Genomic DNA, 25,571 nt, shown 5'->3' with positions numbered 1-25,571 from the left:
ACTTTTTTTAATAATTGAAATAAATAAAATAAGATTTTAATGAGTATTTCCATCTATTTACATATATTACAAAGAAATATCTTTCTCCATTTCTTTTTAATATTAAGAAGTAATGAGGTAATTATCCAACTCCTATTATATTGTGCTTTCATATTTCATGCTAAATTATAATTAATGGTTTAACTATCATTTAAATAAAAAATTTAAATATTCAGAAATATTACCATCATTCATTATTATATGATGAAATTTTATTTTAACCATTATTTAGATAAGAAAAGTTTAGACTTTTGTTTGTTTCTCCATTTTTAAAAAACTAACGATAAAAATACAAATAATGAATATAGTATTGATTTTAATTAATTAATAATAACAAATTTTTCATTAGTTTCACTAAAATTTATATATAATTTTAACTAAAATTTATTATAAATTATATTATATACATATAAAATATTATTTTAGGATTATTAAAATGATTTCAATTCATAATATTATAATATCAAATATTAAGTTAGTATAATTTATTTAGAAGTATGGAGTTTCAAAAATTAGAAAAAAATTTGTTTATATAACTTTCATAAATTTTATATAACATTTACTGTTTTAGAAAATATTTCTAAAATATTTATTATTCAGTTTTAGAACATATTTATTTTTCATATTATAGATGTTAGTCTTTATAATATAAATTTCTAATTTATATTTCGAAATCATACTAAAGAATTTCTTTAGTACAATATTTTACTATAGTGATGTTAATAGAAAAAGATATTAATTCGTTTTTTCCTATAGATTACTTATGATTTCATTGAAATCATTTTATTCATATCTACAAATCTTTTGAGTATAAATACTTAAAGATCTTTATTAATTAATTCAATATATAGTTTCCTGTGTTATTACACGACGTAAGTTTTTATTTATCTATGAAATTCATACTCATGTGTGCTTATACCAAAAAATAAAATATAGGCTTCTAGCTCCAGATCCGTCAATGAATAAATGGTTGTCATATAATTAGCTGTTTAAACACAGTATATTTTATATGTTGTTTCATAAGTACTCATTATCTATAGTTTGAATATCTTGAGTCTTGAGATTTCTCATCTCCTCTGAAGTACCCACCTTGTGTTCTTGCTCATCCACAAAATTTATGCTTCCAGCCTTGTACCAAACTATCATATCAACGATAAAAGCTAACGCCAAAATACCACCAGTTGTACCTGTTAGAGCGAATAAATTCATTAGTTGTTATTTATTTCTTTTGATACTAATCTATTGAAAATACTAACAAAATCATTAAATTTAAAATCATTAAATATTCCATATAAGAAATGCATATACGATTTATTTAATTTTTATGTAATCTAAAAAAAATAACTTAACTGTAGTTTATAAAGTTTAATATAATACATATAATTATGAAATATAATCACGATTTATTTAAAATTTTTGGTAATTAAATTATTATTATTTTTATCTGTATAACTTGAAATATAATTACTTTCTTCACTGTTCGGACTGACTTAATTACTATATTAATTGTGTTAAGGTTATTTGAAATGCATAACTTATCATGTAATACATTATAAAAATATTTATGCAATAAATATAATAAATAATGAATTCTTAATAAGTATAAATGAAATTAAGTACAATAACTATCAATTACATTAATTAAATAATTGAAAAACTTGCTAACAAAAGTATAATATATACAATTTTATTTATTGATGAAATTTAATTATATTCTCTTCTTGAAAGTATAAATAATTCTTGCTTATTCTTTTTACGTTATAAATTAAAATTAATTTATTTACATAGTAAATTTTTTTAATGTTTTAAAAAATGTTAAATTACATATCTTTAAATTAATGAATATTTATAATATATTTAATTTACATGAAAAATAAAATGTCCGAATAATGTTAGGAAATAATTGTTTATCTTCGTATATATATGACAGTACGAAATAAATATTTGGGTTTAAGTAATCACTGTTAAATCAAATACCATGAAAAAACATCCTAAAGACATTGGAATCATACAACCAACAAGCTCCACGTTCACCGCAGGAGTATTCCCAAACGAGGCAGGCGGAATCAACAACAGCGCCGTACACTATTGGACAGGGCACATTACCTAAAAATTTTGTTCTAAATTAATCCATAATCTTTGTCTTAATTATGTATTATATACAAAATGTGTATAATAGAATACTAAATAAAAATTGAAATATAGTTCATTGACTGATGTAAAATTACACTTAGAAAATATTGAAATTCCATATAAAACATTATTAAAAGAATTTTTATTTCCAAATTGTAATTATATATAAATAATAAATTTATCTTTAATATTTAAAAAATATTTTATAATGAATTATTTAATCGCGCAATAATATTGTAATTATATTTCTTTTATACATGGTAAATATTAATTTTTCACAATATAAAATCCAAATTACATTTATATGCTTATTTTTTTACTAGAAAAAATATTAACAGAACATTTTTATACTGATTATTGATTATTCAACTTTTTTATTTATTTTATTTTTTTAAATAAAACACCGGCTTTTATAAAATCCATAATACATTTATATAAAATAAAATCAATAATATATTGATAGATTTATTTAACAACTGAAAAAATACAAGCAGACTTTAAAATATTTATATTTATTTTCGCAAAAATAAAAATGTAACAATATTAATAAAATTAATTTCTATTGAAATATTCATATATAGATTTAAGTACAGTTTAACTATAATTATTTTTCAGATTAGTTGTTTTTATATATTAACAATTTATTTATTTATATTTTAACACCTGTGTTTACAACTGGATGCATTAATTTGTTATATTACGCAAATAAATCCTTTTATTACAAATTTTAACTTTATAATAATTTAAAAATTATAAACTTCATTAAATTTAAACAATTATAAATTAAATTTCATTTCAAATTAAAAAAAATACATGCATATGTATCTATCTTTCAAATCATATCTTACCAAATAAGCCAATCGCAAATTGTATGAGACCAAGAGCCATCGCCTTATCTCGCGGATCAACACAGCGCAGAATAAGAAGCATCGAACCAACCTCACTCGTCGAATGAATAAAAACGAAGACAGAGAACAAAATTAGATATATGTAGAAATTATTGCAATCAAGAGGACAGTAGCCGGTTTTCGCTATGGCTGCAATTTCTAATATCGTGTGATTTTTTCTAATACATTGACAATCTGTGAACTGTACCAAAAAACATGGAACACTACATAAAAATTTATATATTTATTAATTATATCGATAAATGAAAATATGATTAATTTATTATAATGCTATGTAAAAGGATTGGAATTGATTAAATCATGTTTTCATAACATTTAAATTTTACAAATATATCTTAGATACACTTTAGATTATTTTAATTTTTAGTAATATTAAATATCTAAAAATTATATATATATATATATATATATATATATATGTATATATATATAAATGCAGCAAATTCAATCGTTTATTTCATGCATTAAAACTTGAATTCTATCTTTGCTAATTTCATCAATATATAACAAGATAAACTATATAATCAATACAACATGTAAGACAATAAATACGTAAAATACTTTATAATAACATAATATTATCGAAATATTAAAGATTCAATTTTCTAAATTTATAAATATCATAAATGTCACTAGTTAATTATATGTTTGATTACACATATATAAATATTTATTTTTTAATATAGTTTCATAGCTATGAATTTTTTGCGTACGTTTGCTACTTTTCCTTCGAAAACTGTGTAATTGGAACAACCCGCATGACAAGCTGAAAAGTATGTTCTGCCATCCATACCACAAATCGGACTGAATTTATTTTTATCACAATCGCAAGTTGCCTCACAAATAGGCTCAAAATGAGAAGATCTGGAAAATAGTAAAAATCAATAATCTTATTAAAAAAAATTTATTCAATTTTATAAATTTCAAGAATTAAGTTGAAATTAAAAATAAAAATAATTTGTATTTGTTATATTATTATACCTTTACAAAATTATTAAATATAAAAAAGATGAAGTATTTGATTAATTATCAATAGTTTCAATAATGTAGTTATATGTAGTTTATATTAATATTATTAATTTAGTTTAATTATATTTATAATTTAAAGACATACTTTTATTTCAATTAAATAAAAGATTTAAAATAAAAATCAAAAATGTTTTATGTATTTTTAATTTTACCCTTCATTATTTGTAACGAGTCCAGTAAAATCATTCATTGGACATCCAACAAACATTAGTATTCCCATACCGATAGCGTAAGCAATTGCTGTAAAAGCAATCCAAGCTGCAACAAATCTTGCATTTGGCTTAGCCTTTAAAATAAAGAACCCACTGAGTATTATTCCTAGACCCATTACTAAAATACCTCCAACACCTGAAAATATAAAAATCAGTGTATTAAAATGTCTAAATAATGCATTTTATTTAAAATTACACAAAATAAAATCTAATTATTTTCGAAATTGGTATTGATTAGGTTATAGTGCATTAATTGTCAAACATAATTTTGTAATTTTGTTATTTTATTAAATATAAATAATATAATATACTAAATGTAATAATAACGTCAAATATATTACTATATAGTATGATATTTATAAAATTTATCTATTTAAACATCCCTATACTATATATTTAAAGTATATTTTAATGTTGATTGTATACAAATAAAAATTATTGCATGCCAAAATATGTACTCATTATTTATGTGGACTTTCAATATCTTTTCAAAAATATTTTATTATATACCTTTGTACAAATTTATTTACAAAACCTTATAACTGGGAAAATAAAAAAAAAATACGAACTTTTATATTCATTTCCCCAAATAACATATGGTATTTTCTTTCTTCAACATCTACAAAAAATATTACATCATATTTTATTATTTATATTCCTTAAAATAATAAAATGGCAAGGATGCTTTAAAAATTAATGTTATCCCTTATTCCAAAGTTAAAATAATCTATTTCATAAAATAATAAATTAATACCATATGCTCTTTTGCAGATTTATTGTTTTATTTTATTTAAAATAGCAACAAATTTAGTTTAGCTTACAATTATTTTTAACACTTGATAATTATTAAAGTAGAAATTAATTTTTCTGCATACAAACTTTACATACTTTGCATACTTTTGCAAAGAAATTTTTATACAATTTTGAATAATTATATTAGATAAAAACTTTAATCGATCCATTGATTAATCAAATTATAATAAATTTGAAATATTAACTATATTATTATAATTTAAACATTTGATAGATTAGATTTTATATTTCATAAATACCTGAAATCAAGTTAGCATGATGAGCCGCTAAGCGAAATTGGCTTTCAAGATACTTCGGTAAAAACGTATATAATCCTGCAATAGGTAATATATGCAAAACACTACTAGCTGTTCGAAACATTAGAATATCATTTTTTAATAACCTCTTAACAGCTTTAGGAAAATCTGGAATAAAAAAATGTTTCACTTATTTTTAATGTATACAATAATTCATATTACTACATAATAAAAAACGTGCAAATATTATTAATGAAAATTATATACACATTGATGTTTAAACATTATATTAATTTTGAATAATATTTTATATAAATATATTAAAGTAATGTTATTTTATATATTCAACTGTTAATCATTTCAATAATATTAAAATAATAAAGAATTTATGAAAATAATTTTTACCTAATTATACTAAATTAAACTCATAAAAAATTATTCGAATAGATGTAGAAAGTATAATAGAATACTACTAAAATATACTATATTTTATTCTTAATGAAGAAATAATAATTTATTATATAGAATCGAACATTCTGTGTGTTCTAAAAATTAACTACATAATAATAATTTTGTAAGAACCAACAAATTATTTTTCTGTACAAAGTTATATAAAATATTATATAATAGTCGGATTAATATTCATAATCGTACAATTTGAATGAAAAAGTATTTTTATAAAAACTGTTTTTTTGCATAATTATAAAATTAGTTCTATTTCCTAAATTACAATGAATATGAATATGTAATTAAATAACCTATGAATGAAGAACAAATAATAAGTTTCAATTAAAATAAAAAAAATTAATCTTAAAATGATAAAAGTTTATGCGAATAATTAATTAATATTATGATTTATTAACAAATTGCTACAAAATGTCAGAAATAATCTTCAATACAGACAAAAATTAAGAATTTAATTATTATAATTGTTTTTAATTCATTTAAAATTTTTCTTTCCTTTATAAGTGTTAAATTCCTTTGCATCTACCATAATTGAAAGATACCTGTTCTTCCATTTATTTTACTTTTAGAAATTTAATATCTCTATGAACTGAAATAAATAAATTTGTTATTACTTAAAAATTATTGAATGTTTTCAATATTATTCATTAAATTCATAAATCGTCTTTTATTTATTTGTAATTTATAAAAATGATGTTTGTTCTTTATAAGCATTCGTATATTAATTCTTAAATAATTTATTAACTAAATAATATTAAAATAACTTGAAATATGTAAATTATTTAAAGCTATTTATTTTCAGTATAATAAATATTTATTAACTTGTATGGTTTTTAAATAAATTTGCACTTGAAAAATTATCTATTATAAATAATAAAACTAGTTAAATATAAGAAAAATATATATACTAAATAGTAGAAATCGACTTATTGGTGTTATTATTAACTTTATTTATTTAATATTTAAGTTTAAGTTAATGTTAGTGTGAATTATGTTTGCTATTTTAATTCGTAATTTTTATTATTTATAGATTGATTAATAATACATTATATAATTTTCATAATAGTCAAAGCATTTTCAAAGGATAAAAATATTGTGTCATATAATTTGTAAATTAATAAAGGAATTGATACTATTATTGGAAAGAAATAATTGGTAAAATAATAAAATATTAAAATTTTATTTATAAAAAAGTTTTTATTTAATTAATAAAAGTACATTTTATATATAAAAATATTAATATTTCATAAAAAATATAAATAATTTTATTATCATAGATTGTTGTACAGCTCAATATATAAACTATTTTACGTATTAATTATTTTGTATTAGTAATTCGTTTTCAGTTGAGTAACAATTTTATTTTATTCTATTTTATTTGGTTGCTTTATAATTGAAAACTATGTAATTATTAGTTAAATTCTATAAATAAATGGTACACACAATTATAATTTACTTTAAATAATTTCAAAATTATTAAAATGAATTATTATTTTCTTAAACTATCTTTTTAAAAATAAATTATTATACCGATCTATTCGAATATCCATTTATATTTCATTTAACTTCGAATAAAATCTTATGGTATCGTATTCAATATCACAATCGTATCAAAAGATCGATTAAATTCATGAGATGTTCAAAAGTGGTGGTTATTTCTTCTAAATATCGAAAATTAATTGTGTAAGTAAATGTACATATTACATGAAAAACTTGTGTTTCTTGATTTTAGAGGTCTATAGATATAGATATACAAAAATATTATTGAAAGAAATAAAACAGCATTAGATACTAATATTATATACTAATATTCATGCTTTTTAAATATATCATTTTATCATATATCATATTATCCATCATTTTATAAGTATTTTTTTAAGTATTTGAACAATGTAACTTTACTGCTTTGAAGTCTATAGATTTATAACTAAATAGTAAATACTTATATAAAATAAGAATGAAAATATTAAAATGATTCAAGTTATTTCTTCATATTTATATATAATTATGAAATAATTGTAAAATAAACTAAATAAACTTGCTTGAATTAGCAGCAAGAATTGAAATTACTTTCTATGAATTATTATGATTAGAATATTTATTTTGATAATTATTATATACCAATTATTTTAAATTAATTACGATTTTACAATGTAATACAATTAACTGAATTAAATTAAAATATAAAAATCCTGGTATCGTTAAAATAAAAAAAATATATGTTGGTACTAAAAATTAAGATTTCGAATCTTCTATTTCATTTTAAATTAATACATATGAAACTTACCTATAAGACTTGGTTTCTTAGCATCGGACCTTTTTGGTGGAGTTCTACTTTTTGGCAATCGCGTAGGGAATGCAAACATACCAATGGTAACTAACATTAACATCGTTGATATAAGAACCAAACCTAAAATTATCAAACATATTTTATTCTTTGTAAGGGTATATAATATAAAGATATTTAGAATAAAAAGTTAATAAATTATATTAATATTATACATTTAAACTCCCACATTTTTATTTATAAAATCTATTATTTAGCATTTATGCAAAATATTTTATTTAAAAAATATTTTATTTAAAAATATTCTTTAAAAAAATCACAAATATTGTTTTTATATTAATATTTTGTCATTACATAATATAATTTATAAATATGTATGAAATATTTTATAATAAATACATTATGTTATTTCATAATAATACAATAACAGTTATTAATTTTTATAACTTTTTACATAACCATTTTGTTCTGTTATTATTATATAATAATGTATAATTATTATATTATATATATTCATTTATACTGATTATGCACTTTAATTAGATTATTTTAAAACATTATCTTTCTACAAGTTTCAAAATTTAAAAATAAAGTATATAATATAATCTGCATAATCTTTTCTTCATAATTCTTCACAATGACAAAAAGATCATAATATTTACTGAAAGGTATTTATTCATTTTATGAATATTGCTTAATATGTACGTTTTACAAATATGTCTGTAACAACATCCATGATTGATAAAGTTTCAGATAATTTAAAATAACATACTATTGATTTATTTTATTACGATTTTTTTTTATTCTTTAATGATTTTGACAAATTAAAAATATGTAAATAATCGAGCCATAATTTATAGTGGATTAATTGGTGATATAATGGTAAAATCAGTAGACGTAGTACAACTACAAAATTTATTTTAAATCCTCGTAGATTTACAAATTTATTTTGAAACAATAATACAATAAAATTTAATATTACTTATTGTCGCCATTATAATTTCTATCATCACTGTATTAACTAAATAAATAATTTCAAATAATAGTTAAATTGGTATCTGTAATATTTGTTCAAATAGAATCATTTTAACTTTCGGTTAAAGCTAAACTAATATTAATATTTTCAGACAATTATTGAATAATAAAATATTAATTGTGCTATTTGTTTTGTGATGTGAATATTATATTAATATATATTTATTAAATTATTAAAATACATTTTTATATATTTCTATTTAAAATAGCATTCAAAATTGAAATGTACTTGTATTTTCAGTCAATCAAGATATACTTCATTTATATAAATGGTAATATATATAAAAGTTATGCAGAACTGTGACAAAAAATAATAGCTATTAAGATCTGTATTATAATTTAATATTTTTTCTTCAAATTTAATATCTCAATATGATTAGCATTTCAGGTTTTTAAAAATATTTTCAATAATAGTTGCAAATACATTTACTTATTAACAGCAGATTTTTTTAATAATTAGAAATCTTGAACAATTTTGAAAAATCAATGTCTTATTATACTTACATCTTCAAAATTTTATTAAAATAACATACAGAAATTCAAAACTAATAATAAAAAATTTAGGAAAAATTATATGCAAAAAGAAATAATAAATTTAATAATAACTTTATAAACTTTTTGAAATTCGATTTATAAAGATTATTTATTGGAATAACCATTAAAAATATAGAATAATTATTTAAATTATGTTAATCTAAAAATCTATTTATATATATATATATATATATATATATATATATATATATATATATGCATACTTTAATAATACTATATCGAAGAAATTTTAAAATAAACTTTTGTAATTTATTATTATATATTATTAACATAAGCTACAAACTTTCATTTAAATAAAATCTTGGTGAATAATTTGCCATTAAATGAAAAAAATATAATTTAATATCATAGTAGTTGGCAGCATGAAAATAAATACCAAGATTTACTTTTGAAATATTTCAAAATAAGTGTTTAATTTTGTATCAAATTTTATACAATAAATCTATATTTTATTTACGCCTTTATTATTTTTGACAAATTTTACATATGAATTGCAACTTACCAAACCACCATGCTCCTACCCATCTTGGATCCGAAGGAGTAATGGGAGGATCTACTGATAAATCAGCGTAAACCATTGTACATAATGATCCCAGCATAAAGCCCATAGCTGGACCAAGAATTCTAACGCCTATCGTAATGGCTAATATATATAATAATTAAATATATATATATATATGTGTGTGTGTGTGTGTGTGTGTGTGTGTGTGTGTGTGTATATTTGAAATGATTTTGAATGCAATAATGATTATATGAATATTTTATCAGTTATAAATAATATTCTTTGACTAATGTAAGTGATTTTTGTAGTTATTTTTAGTGGATAATTATATTTAATTTATAAAATAATATTTGCATACATAATTTTTTTGTTTTATTTACATAACTATTTTAATGATAAATAAAATATATTTTGGAATGAAAATTATTTTTTTTCATTATTATTATTATAACAATCTTGTTGAAAATATAGTTTTAAAGCATTTTTAAAATGACATGTACTTAATAAAAAATTAGTAGAAAATATTCAAGATCTTTTCATTAAATTTTTTTAAAAATAAATAAACATTATTGGTAGTTATTTTTAATGGAGGTGCATATAATTGTACTTTTTAATTTATTTAAAGTTCTATAATTAATACTAATGTAATTATTTGTATACAACTATTATAAAAAACTCGAATTAAAGATATGACCGCTGGTTTTTTAATGAAATGAGAATTAATATTTCTACATATTCTATGTCCCTAAAATTTCATGTTTTCTAATTCATATTTAACTTAAATATGATCATATACATTATTTATACTATATTTTAAAAACATAATTGTATTAGATTCATTTTTAATAGATATTGATTCAATGACAATGGTCTGATATTAAAATTATTATTTTGATTTAATTATTCTTTAAAAATGTTATACATTAAAACATTTTTTGAAAATAATATTAATATATTATTCTAATTCTTGATTAACATTGCATTGTGTGTAATTCAGTGTAATACAATAAAGTAACTGTTATAATTATGAAGATCAAATTTAGTATTAACATCTTTTATAACTAAAGAATATCACGAAGAAAATAATTCTATACTTTAAATTCTATAAAACTTCTTTTCTTACGATATATTTTTCAGAAAAAAGTTATAATTCTATGTATCACTCTTATAAATAGATTTTTCAGTAATTACGTATAATTTACTACTTTTTAAATTTTGTACTGATTATAAATCCATTTTTATATAAATATATTCTGCGAGTAATTATATTTTATTTTACTTATAGTATTCTTATTGATATGTTATTTTATATATCTATCAATTTTATACTCACCAAAATATAATGGACTCTCGCGACTAGCTACATTGTCATCTATATAGGGTATACCTAAAGTATAAACAGCCGTTTGACCCATTCCAACTCCCAGTAATGAGACGAAGAAAATAGCTAATACGACAGTGACTATTTTGCTCTGGATTCGCTGTTCTGTTAGGAAATCACCTTCGCAATATTCCGCAGTGTCAGTGCGTTGACGGTGCATTGCTACACCTGATGACCATCTGTCAAATAAAATAATAATAATTATTTACGAATTATGCTATTTCTATATTCTACTTTCTTGATTTCATAAATAATATATATATATATATATATATATATATATCACATGTTTAATATTAAATTTAAATTTGCTTTAGCAAATAATCAGAAAGATCCTTAATTATAATGTATAGTAAATAATAGTTTTTCTAGCTATTGCTTAATGTTTAACAATTCATTATTTTTCATTCGAGGTTACTCCAATTCAAATTTTATAATTATTAAGAAGATTAAATCTTAAAAAAAATTTTAATTGTTAATGAAATAAAATCAGATTTTGCTTAGAATAAAAGCATAAATAAGTACATTCATTTTTATTTTCCTAATATAAAACTTAAATAAAAATGGAACGTGTATATTCTATGAAATAGCATTCAATTTTCAATCATTATTAAAAATTTTGAGTTCTTTTTTGTTAATTATGCATTAATGATATAAAGTTTAATTTTCGACTTAGACATATGATGAACGTTTGAAACACAGTTCAGATTTAAATTAGCTAATCAAAACATATGTATCAAGTTTATGATTTCTCAATCTTTACTTTGAACAATTATTTTTAAATATAAAATTTAAAAAACACGCATAAATTGAAATTTCCAAAATAACGTATTAGTGAGTTCATAATAAACAAAAATACACATTATTAAAATATTTACTTCTTTTAATATTGAAGAAAGAAAAAAAATTGGTAGATACCAATATGTTCCTACGTTATAAAAAAGTTATAAAAAAAATTACTAACATAAATAAATAATTAAATAAATTACTAACTTACAAGCAAACTAATATTCTCGTGATATTTATTTGAATGTGGAATAAAACTATAGTTTTATTAACTAATGAAACATTAATAAAATATTATATTTGTAATCACAAAATCTATAAGAATTAAACAAATCATTTTAATAAAGAGATTAGAAAGTGATTTACTGGTCTTCGTATTTTCAGTTTAATATGTCTTATTTTCTCACCGTTAAAAAATAGAACAGTTTAACAATATACAATAAAAATAAAAATATTAAATATTGAAAAATAAAAATGTTTTTATTTACTATAAAATTAATAATAACATTATATTATAATATATATATTATATTTTTTAAAATTTAAATTAATTGAATTATCTATTTTTCCAATTATTAATATTAAACTTGATATTATTAAAGATGCTGTACTATAAAATAATGTACATTTATTGATTCGAAACTATTTAGACATATAACCAATAAATATTTATTTAAACTATAATTTTAATGACTAAAAAATACAGCAAGTCTACATTTTATAACAAAATCTGAATATTAACAAGCTTGCTAAACATTAATTTTCTTATGGATATACGTTTTTGTTATATATAGATCTGTTGTTAACTACATTTAAATCTTTTAAACATAAAAAATCTTAATTAATAGGACCATTTTTATAATAATAATTCAGTTATTTAATTGATTTAATACATAAATATAATTTTCATTTTTATTTTTAATTTTAAATATTATTGTGCTTATTAAAATTGAATTCGACCGATTTAAAAAAAATCAGTTTTTTTATGTACGTTTATAAAAATTGATGTAATATCGAAATTGATATATATTATTAGTTAAACTTATTTTTAATCATAGTTAAATTTTTCCATCTATTCTTCTATTCAAATAATTTTATAATTACCTACGTTAATATTAAAATCAAATCCGATACGTTAAAGAGTTTCAAGTTTCGTACATATACAATATGCATTATTCAAAGCGTCATCGTTCAATAATCTATATTTATATTTAATATTTTTTATTATTTCAATAATTTATAAATGAATTTTAAATAAATTATGTAGCTCTGTGCATCATTAATTTTATATCGATATATATAATTGATATCTGATTAACAATCTTATTGTCAGTTAAAATATTTAGAGTATGTAGATATTGTGTTCTTTCTTACTTTTATATGAAATTTAAAGATATATCATGTATGACAACTAACATTTTATCCATTTTATTACTCGTTTAAAATATTATACTAAAAGACAGAAAATAAAGTAAAAACTCACCCATTGAAAGATGAATTTTCAGGTTTCTCAAAAAATTTGCAGAGGTTCGCAGGTATAGGATTAGTGACGTTAGTTCCATTAACCTCACCACTTAAAGTACCTCCATTGAACAATAGCTCATTCTGCTTGATAAGCTGTTCACCGAAGATAAAATGTGGCATGGAACAAGTAAAGGAACTCGCAGCAAACAGTATCATACCCCATGCTATCCACTTGGGCCGATGACCTTGACCACCATAATACGTTAAGAGCAAAGACGAACCGATTTGACCGAGTTCAGTAGCCGACATTATCAATCCTGTCGTTTTAGATTGGATTTGAAATAACTTTTCAATTGTCGTGATAACCGAAACAAAATATGTAAAATACATCCCTTGGAGTACCTATAAAAAAAAATAAAAACAGTTTTTCTAAATACTTTATAAATATTTTAATTTATTATATTACATTCTTTATATAAATATCTAAATGTAATATATTTTTTATATTAGAAATTTATCCAAATATCTTGTATGTTATACTACTGTTTATATATCAATAGAATTACTTTAAATTCTATCAGAATTATATAGCAAACTAATATTTTTTACCTTAATAAAATATATTCTTAAGTAAATTTATGAATTAAGCAAATTTCATTATTTTGAGCAATACCTTATTTTATTTAACTATAACTTACAATAATTACAACGATACTTATATTAAAACGTTCATTAATATACTATTTAAGATAGTGTATTCACTCCTTTATAAATAAGTTTAATTTAAATATATTTATAATTTCATATAAACACATACATTTACAATTGCACAAAATAAATTTATGTTTCCTTGGCAAGAGTGTTTATAATTTTAAATTAAAATAGAAAGAAGCAAACTTTGTATTATTGAAGTAAGAATACTTTTTAATTTCAACAATATGAATCTAGGTATTCCACCATATGTATTATTATATCAAAAAATTAATTTTTTCAAATATTTAAAGTTTAAATTTAATTAATATTAATATTAAAGATAATTTTTGGAAATGTTTAACATATTTATTTTAAATCATAAATATTTCAAAACGTATTTAAATTTTACTATAAATTGTTATATACAAATGTGTCTTCTACAAAATGAAAAGAAACAATAAGAAGAAATTCAAAAACATTAATACAAATGTCTCTTATATAGTTTGTTATATTATAGCTAAAAAAAATAGTTTATTTTATTTGGAAATATAAACTGAAATAAAATAATAAAATTATTAATTAAACATTAATTTCCTATTTACAAAACTATATATTATAGCATGACATATATTATAGCATAACTCTGAACAAAATTGATCAAATTATATCAAATCACTATAACAAATGAATAATAGATAGTTAATTTATTCATAATAATTATTAATTATTTATTAATTAGAAAAGCGATAAATAACTCTTAAAATTAGATATTATTTTATTTTGAAAACTTTTTTTAAATTATTGCTCATTCATGCAAGAATGTTAAAATTATATACAATTTAATACTTACCCATGTAATACAAAAAATAACAAGGAACACTTGCTTGGTGGCAAATCTTTGCAGCCAATGAGGCCTGATTGGTCCCCAACCACAAGAAATATCTTCATCTTCAAAATTGGTTTGATAGTTACTACATTTTTTGTTTGTTGCGATAAGTTTACCATTCTCTACAGCCGATATCTTTAATTCTTTGCCATTTGACATTATTAAACCATTGTTGTTATATTGTTCCTTCTTTAATTCATTACTTATAATCAATTTGCCGTTGCATGGAATAATCGTCATTGGCTCTATTGCTCCATTTGAAAGTGTCAAAGTATTTTCACCTGCCATTTTTCATTAATCTTCAAAGTACGCTATTTAGGCAGGCTTAAATTAGCAGTGCTAATATATTTTCAATTCGACTAATTATATCAATATTAAGATCACATCTTTGACCTGCAAAATTAAAATTATATTTGGGGTTAATTATCGAATTTCATTTAAGTTACATAATAGTTATTTATGAATTATAAGTACAAAGAATTATGAGTCTAAATAATCTATAGATATAAAAATACATTTTAATGTTCTGCAAAAAATTGTTTAATTAAATTAGTTATATTTAAAAATAATAAATTATTTCTAATTAATTACTTTAATCATAATACTTTAAAATAAATAAAAATTAATTATAATCTATGAATATTGGTAACTAATTAATTGGCATATTCTTTCTTTTTATTAAAATTTTTCGCCTATTCTTGATAGAAAATTTATAATTTATATTTAAAAAAAACCATTATAATCTTAATAAGCTAAGTAAATGTTTTATATATTTATATTAATAGAATAAAAATTTTATTCATAAACAGTTTTTAAATTTTAATCTATACATTTATTATACAAATATTTACATATAATTTTATTTTAACTGTAAATATTAATATTTAATTTAACTTAACTATATTAAATGTTATTTAATAAAATAATTAATTATTTAATTGCATTTAATTAATATGCATTAAAATGTCTAACAATTATTATAAAAATTAAGTAATTCTTTGCAATGATAAATAAAAAGTAGAATTTGAAAATAAATGCTTATTTTACGTTAAAAACTATAAGTTTATTAATAATTTACAATTATTAAATGCATCAAAGTTAATACATACTCACTGGCGATTATTATTGTATAAAATGATTTTTAGATTATTACATTTTGTATTAATATATTTATACTTGAAATATCTTAATTTTATTTCCAGATTTATATTTCAGGATTATATTTATATGTAAAGCGATTAATAAAAATTGTATTTTAATTTTTGTATGACAATAAATTACCAATCTATAATTTGAAATTGGAAAATTGATATGTAAGATAATTTATATATTCTCATGCAAATAAAGTCAACGATTCTATTAGTCTTCTTTTAGTTCATAATTAATTGTAGAAACAATATATTTATATTGAAATTTATTTTTTATAAATAAATTAAATGTTTTTTAATTTCGTATTAAAAATATTTTTTGTAAATTTCTTCTATAATAAAAATAAATAATTCAATTATCAGCCTATCAATACGGTATATCTATATGGCAAACAATATAAAATCTAGTGTTAATAAAAATATTAGCTTTCATTACACGTCAATTCGAACAACTATAAGCGTGGAGAAATATACGAAAAAACAAGTAAAAGTCAATAAATCACTGCTTGGTAATTAACTTTATTGTACACATGCTATCAGAATAATTTGAGTGCTAATGTGCTAAAGATAATAATACATCGATGAAAGATAAAATATGCAGTGATAGTCATTAAAATTTATTGCAACTTTTCGTAATCTGTGTTATATGAAACACCATTACTGTGGAAAATCAATCAGCTCCACTGCTCTTATCCAGCTTCCCGAATAATTCATTTCATTTTCATCAATAATTGCTCTATTTTCTTTCTTCTCTAGAATTGTGGCTGTATTGCGGCAGTATCGTCTTCCATCATTTGCCTCTTTATATTAAAATTTTTTACTTATCTCTTATAAGTGAATCCACATCTTGTCGTATATTATCTTTCGTAAAGATTCTATTTTATTATACTATTTAATTGATTTTTTTTACTTAATATAAGCATTAGATAAAAAGTATTTCGTTCATAAATGTTTCTATTGTTAATTAAAAAAAGTAAATTTAATTAGTAAATTTAACATAAAAAATAAATTTAATTTAATGTAGTGGTATTCATTGACTATATATATCAAATTATTATATTTCAAAATTATTTTTTTTAAATATATTTATTACTAAGCAAGTTCTTAATTTACCAATAAATTAATAAAAAGTTAGGTATGCTGTCAAAAATATCAAGTTATGATAGATAAAGTTTATTATTTATTTAATTTAATAATTATATATTTAAATAAATATGCTACTGTGCTCTACATCAATATGAAGTTACTCGAGCTTCTGTTCAACGTCAAAACACTTAATTCACTTGATAAGGTGCTTCTTATTTTTACAAATAGTTAAATTATTAATATATATTAAATAAAAATTTTATGTTGTAAAAGAATTTTTTCATTGCCGTATTGCCGTAAAAATTTGGATTATCATAGGGATTAGAATGAAAAACTTTGAATAATTTAACAAGATATTAATAGATGTGATTTATAGATTTAAATTATTATAAATATTAATTTTTTTATTCATCTATATGAATTTTTGTGTTTTTATTTCTTTTATAATTATTTTTTGTTATATTTTTTTTTTTTTAAATAAAAATAGTTTTATACTATAAAATATTTGGGTCTTATAAGTATTTTTTCTTACTCAGTTTTTAATTTAATAATTGAATTTAATAAGTACAGTTTCATTAATTTTTCAATATTATATTAAAATTTTTTGAAAATAATTATTTTAATTAAATATAACTATGTATTATTAGAATTAAAAATCTTATTAAAGTATTATATCGTAAATATAATAGAAGATTAATTAATTTTATTTTAAATAATAAATTTAGCTCTTAAAAGTAGCATGATGTTTATTGAAAAAACATTTAATATATACGCATAAATTAGATTTATAGTTGTATTTATTATACAATAAAAATATATTTCTGATATTTATTTGAATTAATAGATCTTAAGAAAAAAAAATTTAATTCTATATGTATTAAGTCTATACATTTTATTAAATTACATATAAATATGTGTTGCAAAATAATTAAAAAGTTGTCTTGGAAGATATATGAATTATTAATATTTCATTATAATTAGTTTCCAATTTTTTTTAAAGAGAATTTATATCAATTTATAACTTAATGAGTATATTATTCAATACTATTTTTCTATAATGTTATATATATATATATATATATTTATATTATATTAAGCATTTTAATACGGTTATTCAATAAAAGTAATAAATATTTATTTGCATATGAATATTAAGATATTATTGATAAAGTTTAAATCTTACGATGCATTTCTGTATTATTGATTAATTATGTTTCAAGTACTAAAAAAATGAATAATTGTAACAGATTTAAATTTAATTTTATATCTAAATTTATAAATAATCTAATTTTTACATTTATAAATTATATAGTTATAATACTAAAAATTGAAATCAATAATATAATTATATTTCTGACGCAATTTTACTTAATGTTCGTTAATATCTATGAACAATTTATTAACAAGAGAAAATTATTCATTTATAAGTTGAAGTTCTTCATTATATTTTTTACTATCATAAACTTTGCTAAAATATTATTTTATGTTTATAATACATTTTTATTTATTTGTTTACTAATATCTATTAAGTTAATGATTAATAAAGATAAAAAATAATACTTATTAATTTTCAAAATTAATTTTAGCTTTTTTTTCTTATACATTAAAATTAAATTTATTTTTACGTTACGGTATTCAAATTAGTATTTTGAAATGCCTATTTTATTCCATTTTAATATTTATAATTGTAATAAACACTATTATTTTTGTTATTGTAATTACATATCAAATATTGATTATAATAATAATAATTATTATTATTATTACATTAAGTATCATTATAATTTATAATTATGGAAATGTTAGTTTATTTTTTCAATTTTAACTTTGTATATTCCTAAATTAGTTTGTAATGCTGCTTGATTCCATTCTCTAATATTTCAGATATACAACATTCAGATATTTTTGTCTACAGTCTGTTTACTGAAGTTTTTAATGAAATGTATCTATCACATAGCTTCTTGCAAGTATTTTCATATGTTAAATTAAAATTACTATCGTATTTATTTGCATTCTGGTTCTTTTCACATGGTTGCCTAATTTACATCTTTCTAAAAATAATGAATAAATTGTTAATTTATATTTTAAAAAATTCATAATCTTGCTGTAATCGTAATAATAACGAAATTTTTCATAATTAATTGATATATATAAAATTTATCAAGAAAATATACTAGATACTTAAATCTATTGAAAAACAAAATAGTTTCAAATTCATCGAATCTCTTTCTGTTTCTACTTTCACTTTTTATGATAGTAATTATTAAAAAATAAACATAAAATTTTTTTTTAATCAAATTAGTTTATTCGTTTTTTATTGAAATTTTATGTAATATATACTCAATTATAATACATATTTTTTACTTCCTTATAAGTATAAGATGTTATAGAAAATAAATAAATGTTTTATTATAATGTTTCTAAAAAAATTTCAGATACTTCAATTAATTATTGAACAAATACATTATTATTTATTTGTTTAAACAATTAGGTTACACAATGAAAATTTACAAAAATCTGGAAAGTTTACTAATTTTAAACATTCAATATTATTTATTTTTATTATTATATTTTTTATTTAATTAATACTTACTTAATAATGTATTTGTAAAATGTTTGACTCATTTGTTATCAAACTAAAATTATAAAAACTATTTACATATTTACAAATTTATGTAAATAATTTATAATATATACTAATTAAAGTGCTAAATATCGCTTTAGATTTTATAGAAACCTATTTATTGTTGGCAAAAATTACGAATTGCATAAAAAATAGTAAAAAGAATAAAAATAGTAAAAATAGAAAAATAATTTAATAATTCTATTTTAATCATAAGTTATCATTTAATAAATATATGAAAAAGGACTTTTTATATTCGATCCAAAAACAATTTCTAATAAATTTAGATAGAAATTATTTTACTGCATACAAAATGAAGCACAATTACATAAATTTAAAAATGACTTCAATAAATATACATTACTTTTTTATTTAACATGAATTAACAATAATTATTTGAATGATTTTCACATCACATTCCACAAAAATACAATTTTTTTAAAATATAGTTGAATTAATTACAATACAATCGATAATTTATATTTATATTTATATTTATTTATATTTATATTTATATTTATTTATATTTATATTTATATATATTTATATTTATTTAAATTTATATTTATTTATATTTATGAATTAAGATTCATATTTATTAATTGTTTCTAATAATTTATTATTACATAATATATCCGTCTAAGTTTTATTTTCCTTTGAGGTAATGTAATTGATTTTTCTGTTACAAATAAAAGTTAATGAAATATATAGTACGCATATTTATAAATATATTTGTATATTTACATTATTGTTCATCTTAATATTCTTTATATATATTATACATCTATATATATATATTTTTTTGTTTAATATTTATAAATATAATATAACTATTAGTTTTTATTGAACAATCTTAGAATTAAAAAAAAAATAAAATCTATTTTGTTTAAAGAACATATTAAATGTTGTCCATATAATACTCAAGGTACTATAAAAAAATACTTTAAAATTGAAACAATATCAGCTTACATATGTATAAGAGACCTACTCCTACATAATATACGATTATAAAAAATGTCTATTTGATTAGAACTAGGTCTATTAAACTGACAATAATATTGAAATTAAATTCTTTTTTAATAATTTTATTTTTGTTTGTTTTTTTTTAATGTACATATAGTGCTATTTTAAATGTTTCGATGAAAATTTCGTAAGTTTGAAAACAGTTTTTATCTTGTAATAATTAACTAAACTATAAGATATTTGGTAATATGTAGTAGAGGCTGTTTTCAATGATGCGATTCCCGCCAATCCGTTCTTACCGAGTTTATATTGTTAAGGGGTCGGCACGATAAATTCCTGAATGATTAAACGGTCTTGGGGCGTGGCTCCGTAGAGTGTCAATCGTCTTATTGGTATTTTATGGCACGAATTCTTCCTTGTCGTGCACATACAATGTATTGAATGCGATTTCTTGACAGGGACCTCCCTTCTTTCAAGAATCGAATGTTGTTGGCATATGTATACTAACGTGAGTCGTGTATGCTGTCAGTCGGTGGGACATGGCCCGTGTGCAGGTATGCTTGTGACTGAAGGGTTTTGTATTTATTATAAAAATAGGTAGCTTGTGGGTTGCCTTAATCTATGAAAAATCCTTAGTTGTTTTTTTAACCAGCTATGCTTATTGCTAGGACACTGGTGTCGTTCTTTTTATATGCTTCATGTCTTTATTGTAGGGCTCAAATATCCCTCTTGGGTTCTGCAAATCTTGATGCGCTTGTTGACATCTTGGTTATTTGGCAGGGTTGATTCGTGGTGTGCGCTGTATGGCGCGCAGAATTAGCTTGCTTGTATGGGTGTGTCGCGAGCTTGAGCGCGAACTAGAAGATTTGAATGTGTGTCCCGAGCGTAGCGCGAGCTTGAAGATTTGAGTGAATTCGCGAACTTAGCGCGAGCTTGAAGATTTGTATGTGTGTCGCGAGCATAGCGCGAACTAGAAAATTTGAATGTGTCGCGAGCGTAGCGCGAACTTGATGATTTGTAAGAATGTCGCGAGCTTGAGCGCGAGCTAGAAGATTTGAATATGTCGCGTGCATAAGCGCGAGCTTGATTGAGTAAGTATGGCCACGAGCTTGTGTGTGTCATAGAAATGAGTAAAATTTAAAATCTTGAATTTGTCGCGGGCATAAGCGCGAGCTTGGAAGCTTGAGGTTGTCGCGTGCATAAGCGCGAGCTTGGAGGCTTGAATTTGTCGCGTGCATAAGCGCGAGCTTGAATAAGTGAGTATGGCCACGAGCATGTGTATGTCGTGGGCATGAGTGAGAGAGCTAGAAGATTTGAGTTTGTCGCATGCATAAGCGCGAACTTGAGGGCTTGAAGTTATCGCGGGCATAAGCGCGAGCTTGAGTGAATGAATTTGTCGCGGGCATAAGCGCGAGCTTGTGTATGTCGTGGACATGAGTAAGAGCTTGAACGAGTATGACCACGAGCTTGTGTGTGTCGTGGACATGAGTGAGTTTGAGGCCTTGAATGTGTCGCGGGCATTGAGATTAGTTAGGATAATGTTGCGTTTACCTTGAAACGGCTTGTCCTTGAAGTATACTCGGTAAACTGACTCCTGTCATGTGTTGAGTTCTGTACATTCGTTCATGAAGTTTCGTGATGCTCACGATAGACTCCATCCTTTGATAATTGTTTTATTAAGCTTAGTAGACATTGATGAGCCTTGTAGTAGGAATTACCGAGGACTTCCTTTTACTTCTTGAATAAGGTAATTGTTGATGATTCTGTGCTCGTTTGAATAAACATCAAGCTTTTCATTGTGTAAATTGTTCATTAGGTATTCATAATTGAGTAATACCCTGGGCCTTGATTTTTCCATGTAATTATGCTCCTTTGTGAATGCCATGGAAATGAGTTCTGTTGGAATTCTATCCTTGTACCCGTATGGGTTATGCGATTGTTTCTTTCTTGTGAGGTCAATGCTTCAGCACCTGTTTCTTATGCTTGTTTCCTTTCGACTTGATAAATTTTTTAATAGTAATGTAATGAGAAAGGAGAATGTGAAATAATCACTTGATTGAGGATCTCTCACCTTTTAATAGATTGTAATGCAATGTAATAAATGTTGGTTTACCTATTCTTGTTAGGTCGATGCATTAGCACCTGTTTATTTACCTTGTGTTTTCTCATGGCGTGACATCTCAACATTAATGCAGTATTAGAGAAGAACAATAATAAAGTACTCACTTATTGGAGATTCGTGAATGATTTGTGACATAAACACCGTATGTCCTTATAATTAGAACTTCCAATATGTAATCTGAGTATATCTGTGTCTCCTGGATTTGTATTAATACTGAACAAATGCACTAATGTCCACTTATCCGGCTCGAAGGACCAAAATGTCTAAATATAGAGTACCGGGCTAGGAGGGCCAAATATCTAGAGTTAGGTGTAAACTCCCAGATGGTGGAAGGGAGGATTGCGGGCAAGTGGACAGGATAGTGCATGTATTCAATAATAAATAGATTTGGTATTTGTTTTAGTTCATTGCGATAATTGCATTAGCTGTAGTATAATGAATTTTAGTTTATGCTTTAATGCCTTCGTTTCTTGAGTTTTGTATTGCTATTGCCACAGATCTGTAATGTACGTTGCATGTACAGTTAGAAGGGCGTAGCCTTCTGGTCCTCTATATGTAATGCACGTGGTGGTGGTGTTATACACGTAGAAGAACAAGGTCGTAAACCCCCGTGCGTCCTTGTGCAGTGGCACGTGGCAGTAGCTTGAATTTGCCTTTGTATTGTCTTATTGCTTACATTGAAGGCTCTGCAGGTGTGCTTTTGGTGGCACTTCATCTTAGTCTGCAGATATTGCTGCGTACGGCGCCTCGTAAGTCTTTCTTGTGGGAGCTAAACTTGCCCCTTATGTGTTTGTAGATTGTGTCAGCTTGGTCGCTCTACAGTTCTTTACCTTGTGAGGCATATTGTGTATTATTATCGTTATTAAGTAATGGAACTTTACCTTATGAGTTCTGCAGATTTTTGTGCTCTTGATGGCAGCTAGTGATGTCTGCAGGTTGTGCCTCGCGCGGCAGCTTGTAGTTTATGTTTTGTGTTTTTCTGGCTATACCTCGTATTGTTTGCTGAGTTTACCTGGTACGGCTCCTTATGATTGTGATTATGTTGTGCTTTGTGCACCACTCTTTACTTGTTCCCTTTTCCTTATCTTGCACTGCTGCGAGTGTATGATTTGATTTGCATTTATCATGCACTTGATATAAGTTGGATATGACTAGACTTTGCCTCTTAATTGGCCTTTACTGTGTATGTCTACATTCTTGTTATTTGGCGTTCCCTTGGAGAAGCAGCCTTGCCGGCTTCTCTGGTGACAAGAGACTCCTGTGTGCGCCTTGCCGGCGTCTTTCTTGAAGGCATTCTCTCGGCCACCGCGTGGCCCTTATGAATTTCCTGCTTCTTGACATTTCCAATCAGAACGCCTCTTTTTGGGCGTCTCTATGACTTGTTGTCGATAGATGCTTTGTAGCGAGGCTGTGTCAAATATCTCGTAGCATTAGTTTTATGACTTGTTTTACTGGACACTTGGAAATTTGTTCTCGCCAGATGTGTTTATGAATTGTATTTTCTTTAGATATCCGATGTTTTACTGAATTGTTTAGATTTAGTTAATCCGAGGCGCGTTTTGAATGTTATTTATCGAGTAGTCGAGAGTTAGCCTTTTTCGGAACTCTATTCGGATTTCTTCTCTTCGGAACTTCTATTTGGATTAGCAGCTCAACTATTCTCTTTATTACTGTTTCTGTTCCAATTAATATTCTTATTCACAATTAAGTTATTTATTTTATTACGACGTCGAGAAATTTCTTTATCGGTCTTCTTCATATTGTACTAGACTATTTCCATACTTTGCTTTTAATTTTCTGTTCTTCATTCTTTCTGTCATACGTCTTGGAAGTAGTTTAATGTCTACATCACCTCCATTCTCCTCTCCAGAGAGCATTCTCTAGACAATTCTCCTTCGATACTTCTTCTTGAATAACCATCCAAATTGACATTTCTGTATATATTGACGGTAGCATTATTTCTTAAATTTGACAATCTATGTTTCTTTTCAAAAGAAAATAATAATTATTAAACAAATTTTAATTCTATTAAAATAATTAATGTATAAATGAAAACTAAGTATATTTATTATTATCTACTTTACAAGAAGAACAGCTACTCTGGAAATATATATAATACATATATTTAATTTCTTTAATTATTATTTAAGAAAATAATTATATATTATAAAAATGGTTTCAATGTATTTAGATTGATTACATAAT

At 22.3% G+C, this 25,571-nt stretch overlaps 1 protein-coding gene across 4 annotated transcripts in view; it reads right to left on the bottom strand.

Annotated features, from left to right (window-relative positions):
* Positions 1–871: 871 nt before the first annotated feature.
* Positions 872–25,571, bottom strand: part of Oatp74D (Organic anion transporting polypeptide 74D) — a 50,454-nt gene continuing 25,754 nt past the window's right edge. For 2 of the 4 annotated variants that reach the window (XM_011498661.1, XM_011498663.1), the window contains 11 exons: positions 15,389–15,817; positions 13,865–14,247; positions 11,548–11,774; positions 10,215–10,355; positions 8,123–8,245; positions 5,374–5,538; positions 4,262–4,457; positions 3,794–3,944; positions 3,021–3,261; positions 2,017–2,145; positions 873–1,226 (listed from right to left, as the gene is read on the bottom strand). In XM_011498661.1, the coding sequence (XP_011496963.1) occupies positions 1,057–1,226; positions 2,017–2,145; positions 3,021–3,261; positions 3,794–3,944; positions 4,262–4,457; positions 5,374–5,538; positions 8,123–8,245; positions 10,215–10,355; positions 11,548–11,774; positions 13,865–14,247; positions 15,389–15,712 (2,250 nt within the window). In that variant the 5' untranslated portion in view covers positions 15,713–15,817 and the 3' untranslated portion in view covers positions 873–1,056. Of the gene's footprint in view, positions 1,227–2,016; positions 2,146–3,020; positions 3,262–3,793; positions 3,945–4,261; positions 4,458–5,373; positions 5,539–8,122; positions 8,246–10,214; positions 10,356–11,547; positions 11,775–13,864; positions 14,248–15,388; positions 15,818–17,233; positions 17,339–25,571 lie in introns of those variants that run through there. The other 2 variants (XM_011498662.1, XM_011498664.1) reach the window with 2 other exon arrangements.

This window comes from Ceratosolen solmsi, unplaced genomic scaffold (assembly GCF_000503995.2).
Source record: "Ceratosolen solmsi marchali unplaced genomic scaffold, CerSol_1.0 scaffold30, whole genome shotgun sequence".
Classification (NCBI taxonomy): Eukaryota; Metazoa; Arthropoda; class Insecta; order Hymenoptera; family Agaonidae; genus Ceratosolen; species Ceratosolen solmsi.
This window is presented reverse-complemented; position numbering and strand designations above follow the sequence as displayed.